Genomic DNA, 22,053 nt, shown 5'->3' with positions numbered 1-22,053 from the left:
GATGGTAGGCAGGGCGTAGTGAACACAACGGCGGAAAATGGCGCCCAGCTCGAAATCAGAAAAGGACGGTAACAAACAAACGCAGAGAAAACATAAAGAACATGTCGTCAAGCTCCTGAACCGTGGAAAGGTATGCAACAAACTAGACAAGTGAATGGCACAATGCACAGCTCTGACGAAGAATGTGAAGTTGCAGGGTTAATGCCCCAGCGGATGCTAGCTAGCTAACGTTAACGTTTCTAAGCACGAACTTGCTACAGTACGTTAGCTAGCAGGCTGACTCATTGTTAGCAAGCATTATTTGGCCGAAACCTAGCTATAATCATTAACTAAATTAACAGGCTGGTTTATATATTGTGTGAGGGAATGTTGCTAGCTAGTTGACCGTCTATCCATAGCCAGCTAGCTAACGTGTGTAAGTTGAAGCGAACAGTAAGACAGCAAGCGAACGTTAACTATTTATTTCGCATTCACTAACGCAACAAGCAAATTTACTGTGCAGTCGCCGCTGGCCGTTTCAGATGGCTATGCACGGCATGATGCCTATGTGTTGCGATGTTTTTCAATTCTGGTCCTGGAGAGTGCTGGCCTTTGTTTCAGCTAACGTTAATTAGTTAGTTAAATCAGGTGTTAATGTTGATTTAGAACAAAACCCTCCAGCGTACACACCAGAGACCAGGATGAAAGAACACTGCTGGGTGGGTAGGTAGTAGAGTGGTCAAGACTGGTTTCCTGGACTCAGACCAAGCCTAGTCCGAGTGCTGTATGTATCAAGTATCTCAGAGTAGGTGCTGATCTGAGGTCCCTCCTGTTCAAGTAATCTGAAAGGCTAAACTGATCCTAAATCCGCTCATCTACTCTGAGACTGTTGTACATACGGCCCCTGGACTAACAAGCTATTTCAATGGAGGGTCTTTTTTGGGTACATTGACCACTGTAAAGTAACTTTCCTAGTCCTCTCTCCTATAGCTGTCAGGCCAGTATTCTCAGCGCTTGTTCAGGAAACTACCACCGCGTGTCTGTGTTCCCCTGAAGAACATAGTCAGCGAGGAGTTCCTCAGAGCAGGGTGAGTGTTTATGAAAGAGTGAGTATGTCTTTCTCTTAGTGTGTGTGTTGTCTCTTACCTCATACTTATTCATGCTTTATACATACACACAGAGACCCTGTTCTCAGTGCTGCCCTAAACTCATTAACCTCCACCACACACACATCTATCGTCTCACCCCTCCCCGTCTCTGTTGTTCCAGGCACATCTTCCTGGGGTTCACTAAGTGTGGTCGTTATGTGCTGTCCTCAGTGCATACAATTAACTTTTTGGTCCATCAGCCACTGTGGCAGGTAGATTAAAAAATCACTCCGATTTTTAAAAACATTTTAGTCATTTAGCAGACGCTTATCCATAGCGACTTACGGTTAGTGCATACATTATTTTTTTAATTGTTTCATACTGGCCCCCCGTGGGAATCGAACCCACAACCCTGGCGTTGCAAACGCCATGCTCTACCAACTGAGCTACATCCCTGCCGGCCATTCCCTCCCCTACCCTGGACGACGCTGGGCCAATTGTGCGCCGCCCCATGGGTCTCCCGGTCGCGGCCGGCTACGACAGAGCCTGGATTCGAACCAGGATCTCTAGTGGCACCAGCCAAAATATTCCCCCCATACATTTCACCAACAAAACACAAAAAAAACGGATGAGCATGCTTTGTAATGTTTCTAAAACAATACATGTAAGTAAGAAGTAATGTGGTATTGTTTAATTTCATTTTTTGTGACCCGAGTCTTTTAACCAAAATATCACAGATGAGACAAACATTTTCACCTGGCCCTTTAAGGGCGGGAGGGTACCGTGGTAGCGCTGTAACCTGACTAGTAGAAGCGTTGTCTTCTCTTCCCTAGCAGTTGAAACTCAAACAGAAAAACAACCTAGCTTGTGAACAAAACAATGTACAGTGCATTCTGAAAGTATTCAGACCCCTTGACTCCACATTTTGATACGTTACAGCCTTATTCTAAAATGGATTAAATAGTTTTTTCCCCTCATCACTCTACACACAATACCCCATAAAGACAAAGCGGAAACAGGTTTTTATAAATGTTTGCAAATTTATAAAAAAAAATAGAAAAAACAGAAATACCCTATTTACATAAGTATTCAGGCCATTTGCTATGAGACTCGAAATTGACCTCAGTTGCATCCTGTTTCCATTGATCATCCTTGAGATTATTTGGAAAGGCACCCACCTATCTATATAAGTTCCCACAGTTGACAGTGCATGTCAGAGCAAAAACCAAGCCATGAGGTCGAAGGAATTGTCCGTAGAGCTCTGAGACAGGATTGTGTCGAGGCACAAATCTGGGGAAGGGTTAAACAATGTTTTTGCAGCATTGAAGGTCCCCAGGAACACAGTGGCCTCCATCATTCTTAAGTGGAAGAAGTTTGGAACCACCAAGACTCTTCCTAGAGCTGGCCGCCCGGCCAAACTAAGCAATCGGGGGAGAAGGGCCTTGGTCAGGGAGGTGACCAAGAACCCGATGGTCACTCTGACAGAGTTCCTCTGTTGAGATGGGAGAACCTTCCAGAAGGACAACCATCTCTGCAGCACTCTACCAATGAGGCCTTTATGGTAGAGTGGCCAGACGGAAGCCACTCCTCATTAAAAGGCACATGACAGCCCGCTTGGAGTTTGCTAAAAGGCACCTAAAGGACTCTCAGACCATGAGAAACAAGATTCTCTAGTATGATGAAACCAAGATTGAACTCTTTGGCCTGAATGCCAAGCGTCATGTCTGGAGGAAACCTGGCACCATCCCTACGGTGAAGCATGGTGGTGGCAGCATCATGCTGTGGGGATGTTTTTCAGCGGCAGGGACTGGGAGACTAGTCAGGATCGAGGGAAAGATGAAGGGAGAAAAGTACAGAGATATCCTTGATGAAAACCTCCTCCAGTGCACTCAGGACCTCAGACTGGGACGAAGGTTCACCTTCCAACAGGACAACGACCCTAAGCACACAGCCAAGACAACGCAGGAGTGGCTTCGGGACAAGTCTCTGAATGTCCTTGAGTGGCCCAGCCAGAGCCCGGACTTGAACCCGATCGAACATCTCTGGAGAGACCTGAAAATAGCTGTGCAGCGACGCTCCCCATCCAACCTGACAGAGCTTAAGAGGATCTGCAGATAAGAATGGGAGAAACTCCCCAAATACAGGTGTGCCAAGCTTGTAGCGTCATACCCAAGAAGACTCAGGGCTGTAATCGTGTAAAGGGTCTGAATACATGTTTTTTTTATTTTTTATATAAATTAGCAAACATTTATGGGGTATTGTGTATAGATTGATGAGGGAATATTATTATTTTTTTTACAATGAGGCTTTTTCCACAAGATGTGGAAAAAGTCAAAGGGTCTGAATACTTTCCGAACGCACTGTATATATGTGTGTCAGCAAATTCCGAGAGAGGAGAGAGATATATGAGAGAGGGAAGAGTTAGAGGAGAGTAGTCAAGAGGAGGAAGGAGGGCTGGAGAGGGAGATGGGAGGGGGAGAAACACACTCATCTCCACACACACCTTGTGTCCACTCTCTCACACCCCTCCTCCTCTGTTGTTCCAGACACATCTTCCTGGGGTTCACTAAGTGTGTCAAGGGGGTGGGGGAGAAACACTCTCTCTCACACCCCTCCTCCTCTGTTGTTCCAGACACATCTTCCTGGGGTTCACTAAGTGTGTCAAGGGGGTGGGGGAGAAACACACACACACCTTGTGTCCACTCTCTCACACCCCTCCTCCTCTGTTGTTCCAGACACATCTTCCTGGGGTTCACTAAGTGTGGTCGTTACGTGCTGTCCTACACCAGTGACTGTGGAGAGGACGATGACTTCTCCTTCTACACCTACCACCTCTACTGGTGGGAGTTCAACCTGCACAGCAGACTCAAACAGGTAGGTTGGACCGGCTGGGAACCATCTACAGTGCCATCCGTATGGCCTAAAGATCAGTGGACCAGCAGAGCATGGACTACCTACATGGACTGACTGTAGCCTAAACCGTCCAGGATGGGATCTACAGTGCCATCCTTATAGGATTTATAAGGTGGATGATGTGTTGCTGGATTGGCCTGTCAACAGTAACACAAGCTACAATGGTGAGGAGGTGGATATGATATCCCCTTCCTTTACTTATCATCTCTTTCTTTCTCTCTCTCTCTCTCTCTCCATCCCCCTCAGGTGCACCATGTGCGTCTGTTTACAGGTGAGGACATCTACAGTGATCTCTACCTGACAGTGTGTGAGTGGCCCAACGACCACTCCAAGATCGTCATCTTTGGCTTCAAGTAAGACAGAAAGCCGGCGTGCATTTGGTCTTGTAAATATAATATCTGTGATCAGATCAGCTGGTGACTGGACATTTCTGTATTTTCTTGTTTTTCTCTTCCTCTCTCTCTCTCTCTCTCTCTCCCTCCCCATATCCCTCTCTCTCTCCCTCCCCATATCCCTCTCTCTCTCCCTCCCCATATCCCTCTCTCTTCTCCCCATATCCCTCTCTCTCTCCCTCCCCATATCCCTCTCTCTTCTCCCCATATCTCTCTCTCCCTCCCCATATCTCCCTCTCTTCTCCCCATATCTCTCTCTCCCTCCCATACCTCTCTCTCCCTCCCCTCTCCCCCCCCCCCCCCCCACTCTCTGTCTCTCTCTATCTGTCAGTACTCGTAGCTCCAGCTCAGTGTTGATGAATCTGATGATGAGTGATGAGAACAACAGAGATATCTACATCACCATCGCCTCCATGCCTCCTCCTAAACCCTGCACTCAGTGCTGCCCTACAAACACCTCTACCATACGCACAGGTACACGCACACACACACACACACACACACACACACACACACACACACACACACACACACACACACACAATCCTAAACCCTGCTCATGGTGCTGCCCCAACACCTCTACCATACCACAGGTACACACACATACACACACACACAATCCTAAACCCTGCTCATGGTGCTGCCCCAACACCTCTACCATACCACACCACAGGTACACACATGTTTCTTCTCTAGCTACCATACACACAGACAAACCTAATGGCAGCCTAGGAAACACCATTATACCGTTTTCTGTCCTTCTTTGTGCCTCTAAAAAACTTTCTCTGTCTGGAGCATGACTATATGTTGAACAAACTCTCTCTAGAGATAGTGGAGAGTGTCTGGAGCATGGCTATATGTTGAACAGTCTCTCTCTCTCTCTCTAGGTAGTGGAGAGTGTCTGGAGCATGGCTATATGTTGAACAGTCTCTCTCTAGGTAGTGGAGAGTGTCTGGAGCATGGCTATATGTTGAACAGTCTCTCTCTCTAGGTAGTGGAGAGTGTCTGGAGCATGGCTATATGTTGAACAGTCTCTCTCTCTAGGTAGTGGAGAGTGTCTGGAGCATGGCTATATGTTGAACAGTCTCTCTCTCTAGGTAGTGGAGAGTGTCTGGAGCATGGCTATATGTTGAACAGTCTCTCTCTCTAGGTAGTGGAGAGTGTCTGGAGCATGGCTATATGTTGAACAGTCTCTCTCTCTAGGTAGTGGAGAGTGTCTGGAGCATGGCTATATGTTGAACAGTCTCTCTCTCTAGATAGTGGAGAGTGTCTGGAGCATGGCTATATGTTGAACAGTCTCTCTCTAGGTAGTGGAGAGTGTCTGGAGCATGGCTATATGTTGAACAGTCTCTCTCTCTAGGTAGTGGAGAGTGTCTGGAGCATGGCTATATGTTGAACAGTCTCTCTCTAGGTAGTGGAGAGTGTCTGGAGCATGGCTATATGTTGAACAGTCTCTCTCTCTAGGTAGTGGAGAGTGTCTGGAGCATGGCTATATGTTGAACAGTCTCTCTCTCTAGGTAGTGGAGAGTGTCTGGAGCATGGCTATATGTTGAACAGTCTCTCTCTCTAGGTAGTGGAGAGTGTCTGGAGCATGGCTATATGTTGAACAGTCTCTATCTCTAGGTAGTGGAGAGTGTCTGGAGCATGGCTATATGTTGAACAGTCTCTCTCTCTAGGTAGTGGAGAGTGTCTGGAGCATGGCTATATGTTGAACAGTCTCTCTCTCTAGGTAGTGGAGAGTGTCTGGAGCATGGCTATATGTTGAACAGTCTCTCTCTCTAGGTAGTGGAGAGTGTCTGGAGCATGGCTATATGTTGAACAGTCTCTCTCTCTAGGTAGTGGAGAGTGTCTGGAGCATGGCTATATGTTGAACAGTCTCTCTCTCTAGGTAGTGGAGAGTGTCTGGAGCATGGCTATATGTTGAACAGTCTCTCTCTCTAGGTAGTGGAGAGTGTCTGGAGCATGGCTATATGTTGAACAGTCTCTCTCTCTAGGTAGTGGAGAGTGTCTGGAGCATGGCTATATGTTGAACAGTCTCTCTCTCTAGGTAGTGGAGAGTGTCTGGAGCATGGCTATATGTTGAACAGTCTCTCTCTCTAGGTAGTGGAGAGTGTCTGGAGCATGGCTATATGTTGAACAGTCTCTCTCTCTAGGTAGTGGAGAGTGTCTGGAGCATGGCTATATGTTGAACAGTCTCTCTCTCTAGGTAGTGGAGAGTGTCTGGAGCATGGCTATATGTTGAACAGTCTCTCTCTCTAGGTAGTGGAGAGTGTCTGGAGCATGGCTATATGTTGAACAGTCTCTCTCTCTAGGTAGTGGAGAGTGTCTGGAGCATGGCTATATGTTGAACAGTCTCTCTCTCTAGGTAGTGGAGAGTGTCTGGAGCATGGCTATATGTTGAACAGTCTCTCTCTCTAGGTAGTGGAGAGTGTCTGGAGCATGGCTATATGTTGAACAGTCTCTCTCTCTAGGTAGTGGAGAGTGTCTGGAGCATGGCTATATATTGAACAGTCTCTCTCTCTCTAGGTAGTGGAGAGTGTCTGGAGCATGGCTATATGTTGAACAGTCTCTCTCTCTAGGTAGTGGAGAGTGTCTGGAGCATGGCTATATGTTGAACAGTCTCTCTCTCTCTAGGTAGTGGAGAGTGTCTGGAGCATGGCTATATGTTGAACAGTCGGTACCAGGTGGTCTATCCCTTCCCCACCTTCCAGCCTGCCTTCCAGCTGAAGAAAGACCAGGTCATCCTCCTCAACACCTCCTATTCCCTGGTGGCCTGCTCTGTGTCCCTCTGTCCAGGTAGGAGACAACACACTCTTCACCTCTCTGGTTCAGTTTCCTTTTTTCTTTCACTCTACCCCTTCGCTCTTTCTCTGTCTCGTTCTCTTTCCCTCTCTTTCGATATTACTAAGTCCTCTCCTGTGTGATATTACTAAGTCCTCTCCTGTGTGATATTACTAAGTCCTCTCCTGTGTGGTATTACTAAGTCCTCTCCTGTGTGGTATTACTAAGTCCTCTCCTGTGTGGTATTACTAAGTCCTCTCCTGTGTGGTATTACTAAGTCCTCTCCTGTGTGGTATTACTAAGTCCTCTCCTGTGTGGTATTACTAAGTCCTCTCCTGTGTGGTATTACTAAGTCTCCTCTCCTGTGTGATATTACTAAGTCCTCTCCTGTGTGGTATTACTAAGTCCTCTCCTGTGTGGTATTACTAAGTCCTCTCCTGTGTGATATTACTAAGTCCTCTCCTGTGTGGTATTACTAAGTCCTCTCCTGTGTGATATTACTAAGTCCTCTCCTGTGTGATATTACTAAGTCCTCTCCTGTGTGATATTATTAAGTCCTCTCCTGTGTGATATTACTCAGTCTCCTCTCCTGTGTGGTATTACTAAGTCCTCTCCTGTGTGGTATTACTAAGTCCTCTCCTGTGTGGTATTACTAAGTCCTCTCCTGTGTGGTATTACTAAGTCCTCTCCTGTGTGGTATTACTAAGTCCTCTCCTGTGTGGTATTACTAAGTCCTCTCCTGTGTGGTATTACTAAGTCCTCTCCTGTGTGGTATTACTAAGTCTCCTCTCCTGTGTGATATTACTAAGTCCTCTCCTGTGTGATATTACTAAGTCTCCTCTCCTGTGTGATATTACTAAGTCCTCTCCTGTGTGATATTACTAAGTCCTCTCCTGTGTGGTATTACTAAGTCCTCTCCTGTGTGGTATTACTCAGTCTCCTCTCCTGTGTGGTATTACTCAGTCTCCTCTCCTGTGTGGTATTACTAAGTCCTCTCCTGTGTGGTATTACTAAGTCCTCTCCTGTGTGGTATTACTAAGTCCTCTCCTGTGTGGTATTACTAAGTCCTCTCCTGTGTGGTATTACTAAGTCCTCTCCTGTGTGGTATTACTAAGTCTCCTCTCCTGTGTGGTATTACTAAGTCCTCTCCTGTGTGGTATTACTAAGTCTCCTCTCCTGTGTGATATTACTAAGTCCTCTCCTGTGTGGTATTACTAAGTCTCCTCTCCTGTGTGATATTACTAAGTCCTCTCCTGTGTGGTATTACTAAGTCTCCTCTCCTGTGTGATATTACTAAGTCTCCTCTCCTGTGTGATATTACTAAGTCCTCTCCTGTGTGGTATTACTAAGTCTCCTCTCCTGTGTGATATTACTAAGTCCTCTCCTGTGTGGTATTACTAAGTCTCCTCTCCTGTGTGGTATTACTAAGTCTCCTCTCCTGTGTGATATTACTCAGTCTCCTCTCCTGTCTCCTGTGTTGTCAGCAGGTGAGCAGGGTCAGTCTTCTCAGATCCTGTTCAGAAAGAAAGCATCAGCCCCCACCTCAGAACATCAACCCCCTCCATCGCCCTCTTCATCCTCCTCCTCTTCTTCTTACGGGTCTCCCAACAGCCGCCCGCTAACCGCCAAGTCAAGCCCCGCCCCTCTCTCCCCTAGCCAATCACAAGCCGCCGCCCGGGCGCGAGAGTTTGCCGCCGACCTCTTCAGACGTGCCCAGGGAGGAGGGAGGGAAAACGAGGGAGGAGAGAGGAGAGGGAAAACGGAGAGGAGGGAAGAGGGAGAGGGGAACGTCGTGACTGAGAGAGAAGGGGTGAGCATGGAGAGAGAACGGAGGGAGGAGACACAAACGGATAAACTGACCAGCTCGCCACAGACTTCCGCTTCAGCTGGGAACCAAAGTTTGTCGCGACCTTTGCAGGAGGACTCTGTTCAGTGTGGCACGGTGATGTCTCCTGCCTCCTCGTCCTCCTCGTCCCCCCCAACTCCTCAGTCTTCTCAGGAAGCAGGCTGCAGCGAGCCGGGATATGTCAACTACACACGCTTGCAGTACCGCATGCCGCAGCCGGGGGCGCCAGAGCAGGATGCAGGAGGTGAGACACAGACAGACACTGTAGAAGAAGAAATGTTTTCACATGTAACACACAATGTGCTTGGTCATGTGACTAGGAAGCTGAAACCCCTCCCTCTTTTTCCCCTCTCTCACCCTCCTTTCTTTCTATGTCTGCTTCCCTCTAAACTCCCTCCCTCCCTCTCTTTCTCCCCTCCCTCCCTCCCTCCAGGTTATGAGGATGAGAAGGTCCAGCTTCCCTTCACTGTGACTGACCTGAAGGGACGCAACCTACAGCTGGTCACTGGGCCCCACAACGGACAGGTGTGTGTGTGTGTGTGTGTGTGTGTGTGTGTGTGTGTGTGTGTGTGTGTGTGTGTGTGTGTGTGTGTGTGTGTGTGTGTGTGTGTGTGTGTGTGAGAGAGAGAAAAATATATCCAGCGCTACCAATGGAGAGAGGGCGATAAGGAGAGAAATATGAAAGAGAGGTCTGTCTGAGAGACGGGGCCGGAGTGTGTTCATATTTAGACCTGTTGTCTTCACTTAGTATTTGGAAGGAGCCCAAGTCAAGGAGAAGTGCAGTAAACCTGAACATGCTGAAGTGAGTGTGTGTTTGACCTACAGACTGTTTGTGTGGAGCAGTTGACTCTGGACTTTGAGTACCTGATCAACGAGGTGATCCGGAGCGACGCCCGCTGGGCTCCTCAGTTCTGCTCCTTCAACGACTACGATGTTGTCATACTGGAGGTATATACATACACACACACTAGACATACACACACTGTAGACCCACACACTGTAGACCCACACACTATAGAACCACACACTGTAGACCCACACGCTATAGACCCACACGATGTAGACCCACACACTGTAGACCCACACGCTATAGACCCACACGCTATAGACCCACACACTGTAGACCCACACGCTGTAGACCCACACGCTGTAGACCCACACACTGTAGACCCACACGCTATAGACCCACACACTGTAGACCCACACGCTATAGACCCACACACTGTAGACCCACACGCTGTAGACCCACACGCTGTAGACCCACACACTGTAGACCCACACACTGTAGACCCACACGCTGTAGACCCACACGCTATAGACCCACACGCTATAGACCCACACGCTATAGACCCACACACTGTAGACCCACACGCTGTAGACCCACACGCTATAGACCCACACGCTGTAGACACACACACACTATAGAGACCCACACACACTATAGAGACCCACACACACTATAGAGACCAACACACACTATAGACACACACACACTGTAGACCCACACACTGTAGACCCACACACTATAGACCCACACGCTATAGACCCACACACTGTAGACCCACACGCTATAGACCCACACACTGTAGACCCACACGCTATAGACCCACACACTGTAGACCCACACGCTGTAGACCCACACGCTGTAGACCCACACACTGTAGACCCACACACTGTAGACCCACACGCTGTAGACCCACACGCTATAGACCCACACGCTATAGACCCACACGCTATAGACCCACACACTGTAGACCCACACGCTGTAGACCCACACGCTATAGACCCACACGCTGTAGACACACACACTATAGAGACCCACACACACTATAGAGACCCACACACACTATAGAGACCCACACACACTATAGAGACCAACACACACTATAGAGACCCACACACACTATAGACCCACATTATAGAGACACACTAGACACACTATAGAGACCCACACACACTATAGAGACCCACACACACACACTATATACACTCACGCACTATATACACACACACACACACACACACACACACACACACACACACACACTATAGAGACACACTCTATAGACACATACACACACACACACACACACTGTACGCATGCATTCACACACACAGGAGCATCTACGGACACTTGCACACACTCTACAAGCGTGCACACATACACACTGTATATATACAGTACCAGTCAAAAGTTTGGACACACCTACTCATTCAAGGGTTTTTCTTTAATTTTACTATTTTCTACATTGTAGAATAATAGTGAAGACATCAAAACTATGAAATAACACATATGGAATCATGTAGTTACCAAAAAAGTGTTAAACATAAACAAATCAAAATATATTTTATATTTGAGATTCTTCAAAGTAGCCACCCTTTGCCTTGATGACAGCTTTGCACACTCTTGGCAATCTCTAAAACCAGCTTCACCTGGAATGCTTTTCCAACAGTCTTGAAGGAGTTCCCACATATGCTGAGCACTTGTTGACTGCTTTTCCTTCACTCTGCGGTCCAACTCATCCCAAACCATCTCAATTAGGTTGAGGTTGGGGGATTGTGGAGGCCAGGTCATCTGATGCAGCACTCCATCACTGTCCTTCTTGGTCAAATAGCCCTTACACAGCCTGGAGGTGTGTTGGGTCATTGTCCTGTTGAAAAACAAATGATAGTCCCACTAAGCCCAAACCAGATGGGATGGCGTATCGCTGCAGAATGCTGTGGTAGCCATGCTGATTAAGTGTCCCTTGAATTCTAACTATATCACAGACAGTGTCACCAGCATAGCACCATCACACCACCACCTCCATGCTTCACGGTGGGAATTACACATGCGGAGATCATCCGTTCACCCACATCGAGTCTCACAAAGACACAGTGGTTGAAACCAAAAATCTCCCATTTGGACTCCAGACCAAAAGACAGATTTCCACCGGTCTAATGTCCATTGCTTGTGCTTCTTGGCCCAAGCAAGTCTCTTCTTCTTATTGGTGTCCTTTAGTAGTGGTTTCTTTGCAGCAATTTGACCATGAAGGCCTGATACACCCAGTCTCCTCTGAACATTTAATGTTGAGATGTGTCTGTTACTTGAACTCTGTGAAGCACTTATTTGGGCTGCAATTTCTGAGGCTGGTAACTAATGAACTTATCCTCTGCAGCAGAGCTAACTCTGGGTCTTCCTTTCCTGTGGTGGTCCTCATGAGAGCCAGTTTCATCATAGCGCTTGATGGTTTTTGCGACTGCACTTGAAGACACTTTCAAAGTTCACTTTTTCCAGATTGACTGACCTTCATGTCTTAAAGTAATGATAGACTGTCGTTTCTCTTGGCTTATTTGAGCTGTTCTTGCCATAATATGGACTTGGTCTTTTACCAAATAGGGCTATCTTCTGTATACCCCCTACCTTGTCACAACACAACTGATTGGCTCAAACGCATTAAGAAGGAAAGAAATTCCACAAATTAACTTTTAAGAAGGCACACCTGTTAATTGAAATGCATTCCAGGTGACTACCTCATGAAGCTGGTTGAGAGAATGCCAAGAGTGTGCAAAGCTGTCGTCAAGGCAAAGGGTGGCTATTTGTTTAATGCTTTTTTTGTATATATATATATATATATATATATATATATACAGTCTATACGCATGAGCACACACACACTCTACATGCACACACACTCACATCGTGTCAGACAGTAATGGTGTGTGTGTGTGTATCAGGTGTGTCCGGAGACTAACACGGTGGTGATCAACATTGGTCTGCTGCTGCTGGCCTTCTCCAACCCTGAAGAGGAACACTGCAGGTAACTACACCACACACACACCTCTACACACTACACATACACACACACCTATACACACACACCTATACACACTACACACACACACACACCTATACACACTACACACACACCTCCACGCTTCATCCCAGCTTGAACGAAAAAGGGAATCGGGACCGTATGTATCAAGTGCTGATCTAGGATCAGTTTAGCCTTTTAGATCACAACAAATAAGATTACATGGGGGGGGGGGGCCTGATCCTAGATCAGCACTCCAGCTCTGAGATACAGGTGCTCAACTGAGGAACTTGATCATCCAAAACAACATTCCTGACCTCCGAACACCTCACCAGGTGACCATCCCAGGAAAACAATTGTATTGGTCACATACACGTGTTTAGTAGATGTTATTGCGGGTGTAGCGAAATGCTTGTGCTTCTAGCTCCGACAGTGCAGTAATATCTAACAATTTACAACATATACCCAATACACACAAATCTAAGTAAATAGATGAGTTTAGTCACAACACAAACAAACAGGAGGGATTTTTATTTTATTTATTTATCACCTGGTGAGGTTGTTTTGGGGTCAGGAGTGCTGTTTTAAACACCTCTGTCTGTCACTCACACTAAACGGTAGTTTTCTGTCTTGTCTTCCAGGCCCAACACCTACCACTCCAGTCTGCAGGTGAGCTGGGACCTCAACACAGGAGTGTGTCACACCGTCGGGGTTGGTGACCTCACTGAGGTCAAGGGTCAGACCAGGTGAGACTCTCTCTTTCTCTTTTCATACCACTCTTTCTTTCTCTCTCTCTTGTTCTTCATATCTCTTCTCTTCTCTCCCCTCCTCTAGTGGCAGTGTATGGAGTTCCTACAGGAAGTCTTGTGTTAACACCGTAATGAAGTGGCTGGTTCCAGAGAGCAGCTCTCGCTATATCAACCGCATGACCAACGAGGCCCTGCACAAAGGTACACATACCCTGGCTTGCGAAAGTATTCACCCCCCCTTGCCATTTTTCCTATTTTGTTGTCTTACAACCTGGAATTAAAATTGATTTTTGGGGGGTTTGTATCATTTGATTTACACAACATGCCTACCACTTTGAAGATGCAAAATATTTTTGGGGGTGAAACAAACAAAAAAACAGAACTTGAGCGTGCATAACTATTCACCCCCCCAAAGTCAATACTTTGTAAAGTTTCAGATATTTTTTTATAACCCAACCCTGATCTGTATTTCTCCACAACTTTGTCCCTGACCTGTTCTTCAACTGTGAGAGACGGAATCTAAAACAAAAATCCAGAAAATCACATTGTATGATTTTTAAGTAATTAATTTGCATTTTATTGCATGACATAAGTATTTGATCACCTACCAACCAGTAAGAATTCCGGCTCTCACACAAGTTTTTCTTTAAGAAGCCCTCCTGTTCTCCACTCATTACCTGTATTAACTGCACCTGTTTGAACTCGTTACCTGTATAAAAGACACCTGTCCACACACTCAATCAAACAGACTCCAACTTCTCCACAATGGCCAAGACCAGAGAGCTGTGTAAGGACATCAGGGATAAAATTGTAGACCTGCACAAGGCTGGGATGGGCTACAGGACAATAGGCAAGCAGCTTGGTGAGAAGGCAACAACTGTTGGCACAATTATTAGAAAATGGAAGAAGTTCAAGATGAAGGTCAATCACCCTCGGTCTGGGGCTCAATGCAAGATCTCACCTCGTGGGGCATCAATGATCATGAGGAAGCTGAGGGATCAGCCCAGAACTACACGGCAGGACCTGGTCAATGACCTGAAGAGAGCTGGGACCACAGTCTCAAAGAAAACCATTAGTAACACACTACGCCGTCATGGATTAAAATCCTGCAGCGCACGCAAGGTCCCCCTGCTCAAGCCAGCGCATGTCCAGGCCACGCTGAAGTTTGCCAATGACCATCTGGATGATCCAGAGGAGGAATGGGAGAAGGTCATGTGGTCTGATGAGACAAAAATATAGTTTTTTGGTCTAAACTCCACTCGCCGTGTTTGGAGGAAGAAGAAGGATGAGTACAACCCCAAGAACACCATCCCAACTGTGAAGCATGGAGGTGGAAACATCATTCTTTGGGGATGCTTTTCTGAAAAGGAGACAGGACGATTGCACCGTATTGAGGGGAGGATGGATGGGGCCATGTATCGCGAGATCTTGGCCAACAACCTCCTTCCCTCAGTAAGAGCACTGAAGATGGGTCGTGGCTGGGTCTTCCAGCATGACAACTACCCAAAACACACAGCCAGGGCAACTAAGGAGTGGCTCCGTAAGAAGCATCTCAAGGTCCTGGAGTGGCCTAGCCAGTCTCCAGACTTGAACCCAATAGAAAATCTTTGGAGGGAGCTGAAAGTCCGTATTGCCCAGCGATAGCCCCGAAACCTGAAGGATCTGGAGAAGGTCTGTATGGAGGAGTGGGCCAAAATCCCTGCTGCAATATGTGCAAACCTGGTCAAGAACTACAGGAAACGTATGATCACTGTAATTGCAAACAAAGGTTTCTGTACCAAATATTAAGTTCTGCTTTTCTGATGTATCAAATACTTATGTCATGCAATAAAATGCAAATTAATTACTTAAAAATCATACAATGTGATTTTCTGGATTTTTGTTTTAGATTCCGTCTCTCACAGTTGAAGTGTACCTATGATAAAAATTACAGACCTCTACATGCTTTGTAAGTAGGAAAACCTGCAGTGTATCAAATACTTGTTCTCCCCACTGTATATATATATACTGAGATCATGTGACAGATTGTAACACTTGGATTGCACACAGGTGGACTTTATTTAACTAACTATGTGACTTCTGAAGGTGATTGGTTGCACCAGATCTTATTTAGGGGCTTCATAGCAAAGGGGGTGAATACATATGCACACACCACTTTTCCGTTATTAATTTTGTATAATTTTTTGAAACAAGTTATTTTTTTCATTTCACTTCACCAATTTGGACTATTTTGTGTATGTCCATTACATGAAATCCAAGTAAATTACAGGTTGTAATGCAACAAAATAGGAAAAAAGCCAAGGGGGATGAATACTTTTGCAAGGCACTGTATATACAATGAGTGTACAAAACATTAAGAACACCTTCCTAATATTCAGTTGCACCCCCTTTTGCCCTCAGAACAGCCTCAATTTGTCAGGGTTATGGACTCTACAAGATGTCGAAAGCGTTCCACAGGGATGCTGGCCCATGTTGACTCCAATGCTTCCCACAGTTGTGTCAAGTTGGCTGGATGTCCTTTGGGTTGCGAACCATTATTGATCCACACGGGGGAAACTGTTGAGCGTGTAAAACCCAGCAGTGTTGCAATTCTTACATTTTACATTTAGCAGACGCTCTTATCCAGAGCCACTTACAGTTAGAGTGCATACATTTTCATACTGGCCCCCCGTGGGAAACGAACCCACAACCCTGGCGTTGCAAGCACCATGCTCTACCAACTGAGATACACGGGGCTCTTGCCACACTCTACACTGCGCCTGGCACCTACTACCATACCCCGTTCAAAGGTACAAATATTACCATACCCCGTTCAAAGGCACAAATCTTTTGTCTTGCCCATTCACCCTCTGAATGGCACACATACACAATCCATGTCTCAATTGTCTCAAGGCTTAAAAATCCTTCTTTAACCTGTCTCCTCCCCTTCATCTACACTGATTGAAGTGGATTTAACAAGTGACATCAATAAGGGATCATAGCTTTCACCTGGTCAGCCTATGTCATGGAAAGAGCAGGTGTCCTTAATGTGTTCTATACTCACACATGGGCCAGCAGCATAACACCCAGCATCCCACTGCTGGCTTGCCTCTGAAGCTAAGCAGGGTTGGTCCTGCATCCCACTGCTGGCTTGCCTCTGAAGCTAAGCAGGGTTGGTCCTGCATCCCACTGCTGGCTTGCCTCTGAAGCTAAGCAGGGTTGGTCCTGCATCCCACTGCTGGCTTGCCTCTGAAGCTAAGCAGGGTTGGTCCTGCATCCCACTGCTGGCTTGCCTCTGAAGCTAAGCAGGGTTGGTCCTGCATCCCACTGCTGGCTTGCCTCTGAAGCTAAGCAGGGTTGGTCCTGCATCCCACTGCTGGCTTGTCTCTGAAGCTAAGCAGGGTTGGTCCTGCATCCCACTGCTGGCTTGCCTCTGAAGCTAAGCAGGGTTGGTCCTGCATCCCACTGCTGGCTTGCCTCTGAAGCTAAGCAGGGTTGGTCCTGCATCCCACTGCTGGCTTGCCTCTGAAGCTAAGCAGGGTTGGTCCTGCATCCCACTGCTGGCTTGCCTCTGAAGCTAAGCAGGGTTGGTCCTGCATCCCACTGCTGGCTTGCCTCTGAAGCTAAGCAGGGTTGGTCCTGCATCCCACTGCTGGCTTGCCTCTGAAGCTAAGCAGGGTTGGTCCTGCATCCCACTGCTGGCTTGTCTCTGAAGCTAAGCAGGGTTGGTCCTGCATCCCACTGCTGGCTTGCCTCTGAAGCTAAGCAGGGTTGGTCCTGCATCCCACTGCTGGCTTGCCTCTGAAGCTAAGCAGGGTTGGTCCTGCATCCCACTGCTGGCTTGCCTCTGAAGCTAAGCAGGGTTGGTCCTGCATCCCACTGCTGGCTTGCCTCTGAAGCTAAGCAGGGTTGGTCCTGCATCCCACTGCTGGCTTGTCTCTGAAGCTAAGCAGGGTTGGTCCTGTATCCCACTGCTGGCTTGTCTCTGAAGCTAAGCAGGGTTGGTCCTGCATCCCACTGCTGGCTTGTCTCTGAAGCTAAGCAGGGTTGGTCCTGCATCCCACTGCTGGCTTGCCTCTGAAGCTAAGCAGGGTTGGTCCTGCATCCCACTGCTGGCTTGTCTCTGAAGCTAAGCAGGGTTGGTCCTGTTCGGTCCCTGGATGGGAGACTAGATGCTGCTGGAAATGGTGTTGCACTGTTTCCTCTGGTCTAAAAAAAAATATCCCAATGCCCCAGGGCAGTGATTGGGGACATTGCTCTGTGTAGGGTGCCGTCTTTCAAAGGGGATGTTAAACTGTGGTCACTAAAGATCCCATGGCACTTATCGTAAGAGTAGGGGTGTTAACCCCGCTGTCGTGGCTAAATCCCCAATCTGGCCCTCATACCATCATGGCCACCTAATCATCCCCAGCTTCCAATTGGCTCATTCATCCCCCCTCCTCTCCCCTGTAACTATTCCCCAGGTTGTTGCTGTAAATGAGAATGTGTTCTCAGTCAACTGACCTGGGAAAATAAGGGTTAAATAAAAAAAGACTGACTGACACACTATCTTTATGTAAATGACAACTTCAAACTCTCTTATTATTCTGTTAACTAATGTGATGTTTGTCCCCCTCTCTCTTCTGTCTAGGTTCCTCTCTACAGGTGTTAACTAATGTGATGTTTGTCCCCCTCTCTCTTCTGTCTAGGTTCCTCTCTACAGGTGTTAACTAATGTGATGTTTGTCCCCCCCTCTCTCTTCTGTCTAGGTTCCTCTCTACAGGTGTTAACTAATGTGATGTTTGTCCCCCTCTCTCTTCTGTCTAGGTTCCTCTCTACAGGTGTTAACTAATGTGATGTTTGTCCCCCCCTCTCTCTTCTGTCTAGGTTCCTCTCTACAGGTGTTAACTAATGTGATGTTTGTCCCCCTCTCTTCTGTCTAGGTTCCTCTCTACAGGTGTTAGCTGACAGCGACCGGAGTACCTGGATCATACTATGAGGGACAACAGAGGGGTGTCCTGACACCAGAGGCTCGGACTGTCACACACAGACACACACACGTCGACACACACACCGACACTCGCACACACACATCGACTCACACTCGCACACAGTCAACCTGTTAGCTGCTACAGTAACAGTGAAAGGGGGCGTCTCAAAAGGCACCCTATTCCATATGTGGTGCACTACTTTTGACTGGAGCCCTTATGGCTGTGGTGAAAAGTAGTGCACCACATAGGGCCTTCAAACTCAACTCTGGACCTCAAAGCCAGTTCCACTGATTTAGAACTGGGACACCAGGTGTGTGATATTAATGATCAGGTAGAACAGAAAAGCAGCAGGCTCCGGACCTCGTGGGGTCAGAGTTGAACAGCCCTAATATAGGGAATAGGGTGTCATGACTCAGTTTACTACGTGTCGCCAACTTGGATCTGTGCACCTGCCTCTGTAATGTTGTAGGATGGAAGAAACATTGTGTGTTTTTCACATCTTCTGTTTGATAATTGTGGACTATATTATGGAACCATTTGCACCCGGAGCTGGACTGAACAAAGATGTTTTTACTGTGTTTTTTTTTAGTTTCTTTGGTATCATTTTCCGTTTTATGCCTGTGTGTGTGCGAGAGAGAGAGAGAGAGATGTGTATGTAGAGAGAAGTTGTGTGGCCCTCATGCCTCCGAGATTCTGCTGGTGTTCTCAGAACCTAAAAGGACTCTCCTCTAAACCAGACCTACATATGAACTGGAACCAATCCTGTTATTTGTCGCTCTGGAGTGACGTTGCCCCTAAGTACAGATCTAGGATCAGCTTCCCCTCCCCCAATCCTAACCATTAGTGGGGGACATTTTAAAACTGACCACAGATCAGTATCTAGGGGCAGCTTCATCTGTCTCTTATTTTACTGTTGACAGAGTTCTTGTTTTCTGTGTCCAAAATGGCTCCCTATGTAGTGCACCACGTTTTGTCCAGAGCCTCATAAGCTCTCATAGGCTTTGGTCAAAAGTAGTGCACTGCATAGGGAATAGGGTGTCAGTTCAGATTGGTCCCTTGTCTTTATAAATGTATTTGTATGTGATGGAGTTAGGGTTGCAAAATTCCGATAACTTTCCCAAAATGTCCAGGTTTTCTACAAATCCTGGTTGGAGGATTCCAGATTTACTGCTTATTCCCTCATCCCAGGAATCTTTTTAGGAAAGTTACAGGAATTTTGCAACCCTAGATGGAGCAGAGGCTTATGGGAGATGGAGTTTAGCAGCCTGTTATTATCTGGCTGTATCTTTAACAGACTGGACAGAGAGCATGGTTCACTTGAATATTTTTGATAAAAATAAATAATTGAAAGATTTGTCTTGCGTGGGGTTGTCTGTTTCCTGTGTGTGTGTGTGAAGAACAACACTTTTTAAAAAAGTTTTAAGAGATTGTGTGTGTGAGAAGAGGGAAACATTTGTAAAGTATGTATATTTTCCATTTAATGGCTAAAGGTGGGCTGGTATCATGTCTTTATGGTGCAACAACTATGAGCACAAGATGTTGAAAAGACCTCTTTAACATCTCCTGCTCACTGGGTACTGATAATAAAACTACAAACTCGTCACAGGGATTCAATACAAAGGTCTCCAAAACGTATACTAGATATCTTATGTGATTGTACAATAGTAATACAGTAGCTAAATACTCTGGATAGTACATCAAAATATGCTACACATACTGTTGAAATAAGGCCATAATGGTTCAAGGAGTACAATAAATATATGATAGTCACTAAAAGTTCACTAAAGTGACACGATATCTATATTTACTAATATTTCTATAGATATATATTACACATTCACTTATCTGTACTAAATAGCTTTTTTTGTTTACTATAGTTGACTTTTTGCTGATTCAGCGAGCTGGCAGTTAGGGTTGCCATGGATACAATGTTGCATGTGCTCTTGCATTGTCATCTGCCAACCTGATTGGTCATGTGAGTTCTGACCTTGTGGCCCAATCACAGATTAGCGATGTTTCTGTGAAGGTCTGTAGACCGCTGGTGAGATATCACTTTACTGTTTGTGGATGAATGATGGATGAGGATGGATGGACAAACGAATGTGATATATACAGGATGCATTATGGCTGCCCCCTCTATTCCACGACCCTACATATGCCTGCTATAACTCCTTATAAACACTTTAATAACAATACATTCCCAAAGAGTTACGAACAAATGTCAGATTGTACAAGTCCGCAGACAAGTTTAGAAACACTTTAATTTATAAATCTGATATCTAATTCCAAATGGCACCCTATTCCCTATATAGGGCACTATAGGGCCCACAGGGAAAGGAAAGTGCACTATATAGGGAATAGGGTGCCATTTGGGATGCAAACACAAGCTTTGTCTAGCACCACAAGGCACAGGTAATCTCTTAGTTGGCCAAATAAAAAAATAAAATACAATAAATGTTCTTTCTAAATGCTGCACTGTATCGACCTATACACCCCACCCTCTAAACTAGAGGTCTGTGTTATACATCAGGTTACTACTGTTACAGCGTCTGATTGATCGATATTGATCAATTCATATCAAGACACCTTCAGTCTCATTTGATGGAGGGCTATTAACATATTCATACTCAATCTTTGAGGCTCCTTCCTAAACGGTGCCCTGTTTAAGTACCAATAGGATGCCATTTGGAAAACTCTGTGAGAAGTGGTTATTTAAGAGGTCATCATGAACATCATCAGGCCCTAAAAACAGACCGGTGTAACAACTCTACACCTGGCTTGAGGCAAACGCAGTAAATCTCTCTCCCCTTCTCTCGGGTTCTATGGCAGTTAGGACAGTGGGTGAGAAGGTGAGGACAGAGATGATTATAGGCATGCAGGTTGACTGACATATAGGTCTAGATTCAATCTGAGGTATAGTATAGACCGCTGTTAACAGTGACATATAGGTCGGGATTCATCCGAGGTACATTGTAGACTTAATGTTGACAATGCCCCTTTTAAAGGCAATGCCCCCTGATGTGTTCGCGGAGACTGCATTCACGGTAAACGTTGCATGTCAGCTCAATCGGAAATTACCTTTAAAATGTCAAGCGTGCTACAATACACTTCGGATTGAATCTCGGCCACTGTGTTGGTACAAGACTGTTTATGCATCCAACAACAACAAGTTGCCAAACTAGGGGTAATGTTAATTGGTGGGATAAGATAAATTGGTAAAATCTGAAACAGACCGTTACCCCAGACTAGTGTGTTTAGTGAAGGGGTTAATGTCTCTTATGTCACAATGAAGGACTAGTGTGTTTAGTGAAGAGGTTACTGTCTCTTATGTCACAATGAAGGACTAGTGTGTCTAGTGAAGGGGTTACTGTCTCTTATGTCACAATGAAGGACTAGTGTGTAGTGAAGGTGTTACTGTCTCTTATGTCACAATGAAGGACTAGTGTGTCTAGTGAAGGGGTTACTGTCTCTTATGTCACAATGAAGGACTAGTGTGTCTAGTGAAGGGGTTAATGTCTCTTATGTCACAATGAAGGACTAGTGTGTCTAGTGAAGGGGTTAC

General features: G+C 46.2%; 1 protein-coding gene across 2 annotated transcripts; it reads left to right on the top strand.

The window, feature by feature from the left end:
* Positions 1 to 19,845, top strand: LOC311125407 (DDB1- and CUL4-associated factor 15-like). 2 transcript variants are annotated; one of them, XM_084199451.1, is made up of 13 exons: positions 1 to 130; positions 970 to 1,067; positions 3,803 to 3,941; positions 4,227 to 4,333; positions 4,704 to 4,846; positions 7,007 to 7,168; positions 8,638 to 9,243; positions 9,433 to 9,524; positions 9,825 to 9,947; positions 12,717 to 12,799; positions 13,435 to 13,539; positions 13,628 to 13,743; positions 18,444 to 19,845. In XM_084199451.1, exons 1-13 carry the CDS (start codon positions 38 to 40, stop codon positions 18,497 to 18,499), a joined length of 1,923 nt encoding a protein of 640 aa, XP_084055577.1. In that variant the 5' UTR covers positions 1 to 37; the 3' UTR covers positions 18,500 to 19,845. The 2 variants fall into 2 exon arrangements, with proteins under 2 accessions (XP_084055577.1, XP_084055578.1); XM_084199452.1 differs by having other exon boundaries at positions 32 to 130; positions 8,641 to 9,243.
* The last annotated feature ends 2,208 nt before the right edge of the window (positions 19,846 to 22,053 follow it).

This window comes from Coregonus lavaretus, assembly GCF_964263955.1.
Source record: "Coregonus lavaretus genome assembly, contig: HAP1_SCAFFOLD_7650, whole genome shotgun sequence".
Classification (NCBI taxonomy): domain Eukaryota; kingdom Metazoa; phylum Chordata; class Actinopteri; order Salmoniformes; family Salmonidae; genus Coregonus; species Coregonus lavaretus.
The sequence above is the reverse complement of the archived record's forward strand: the minus strand, read 5'-3'. Positions and strand labels throughout refer to the sequence as shown.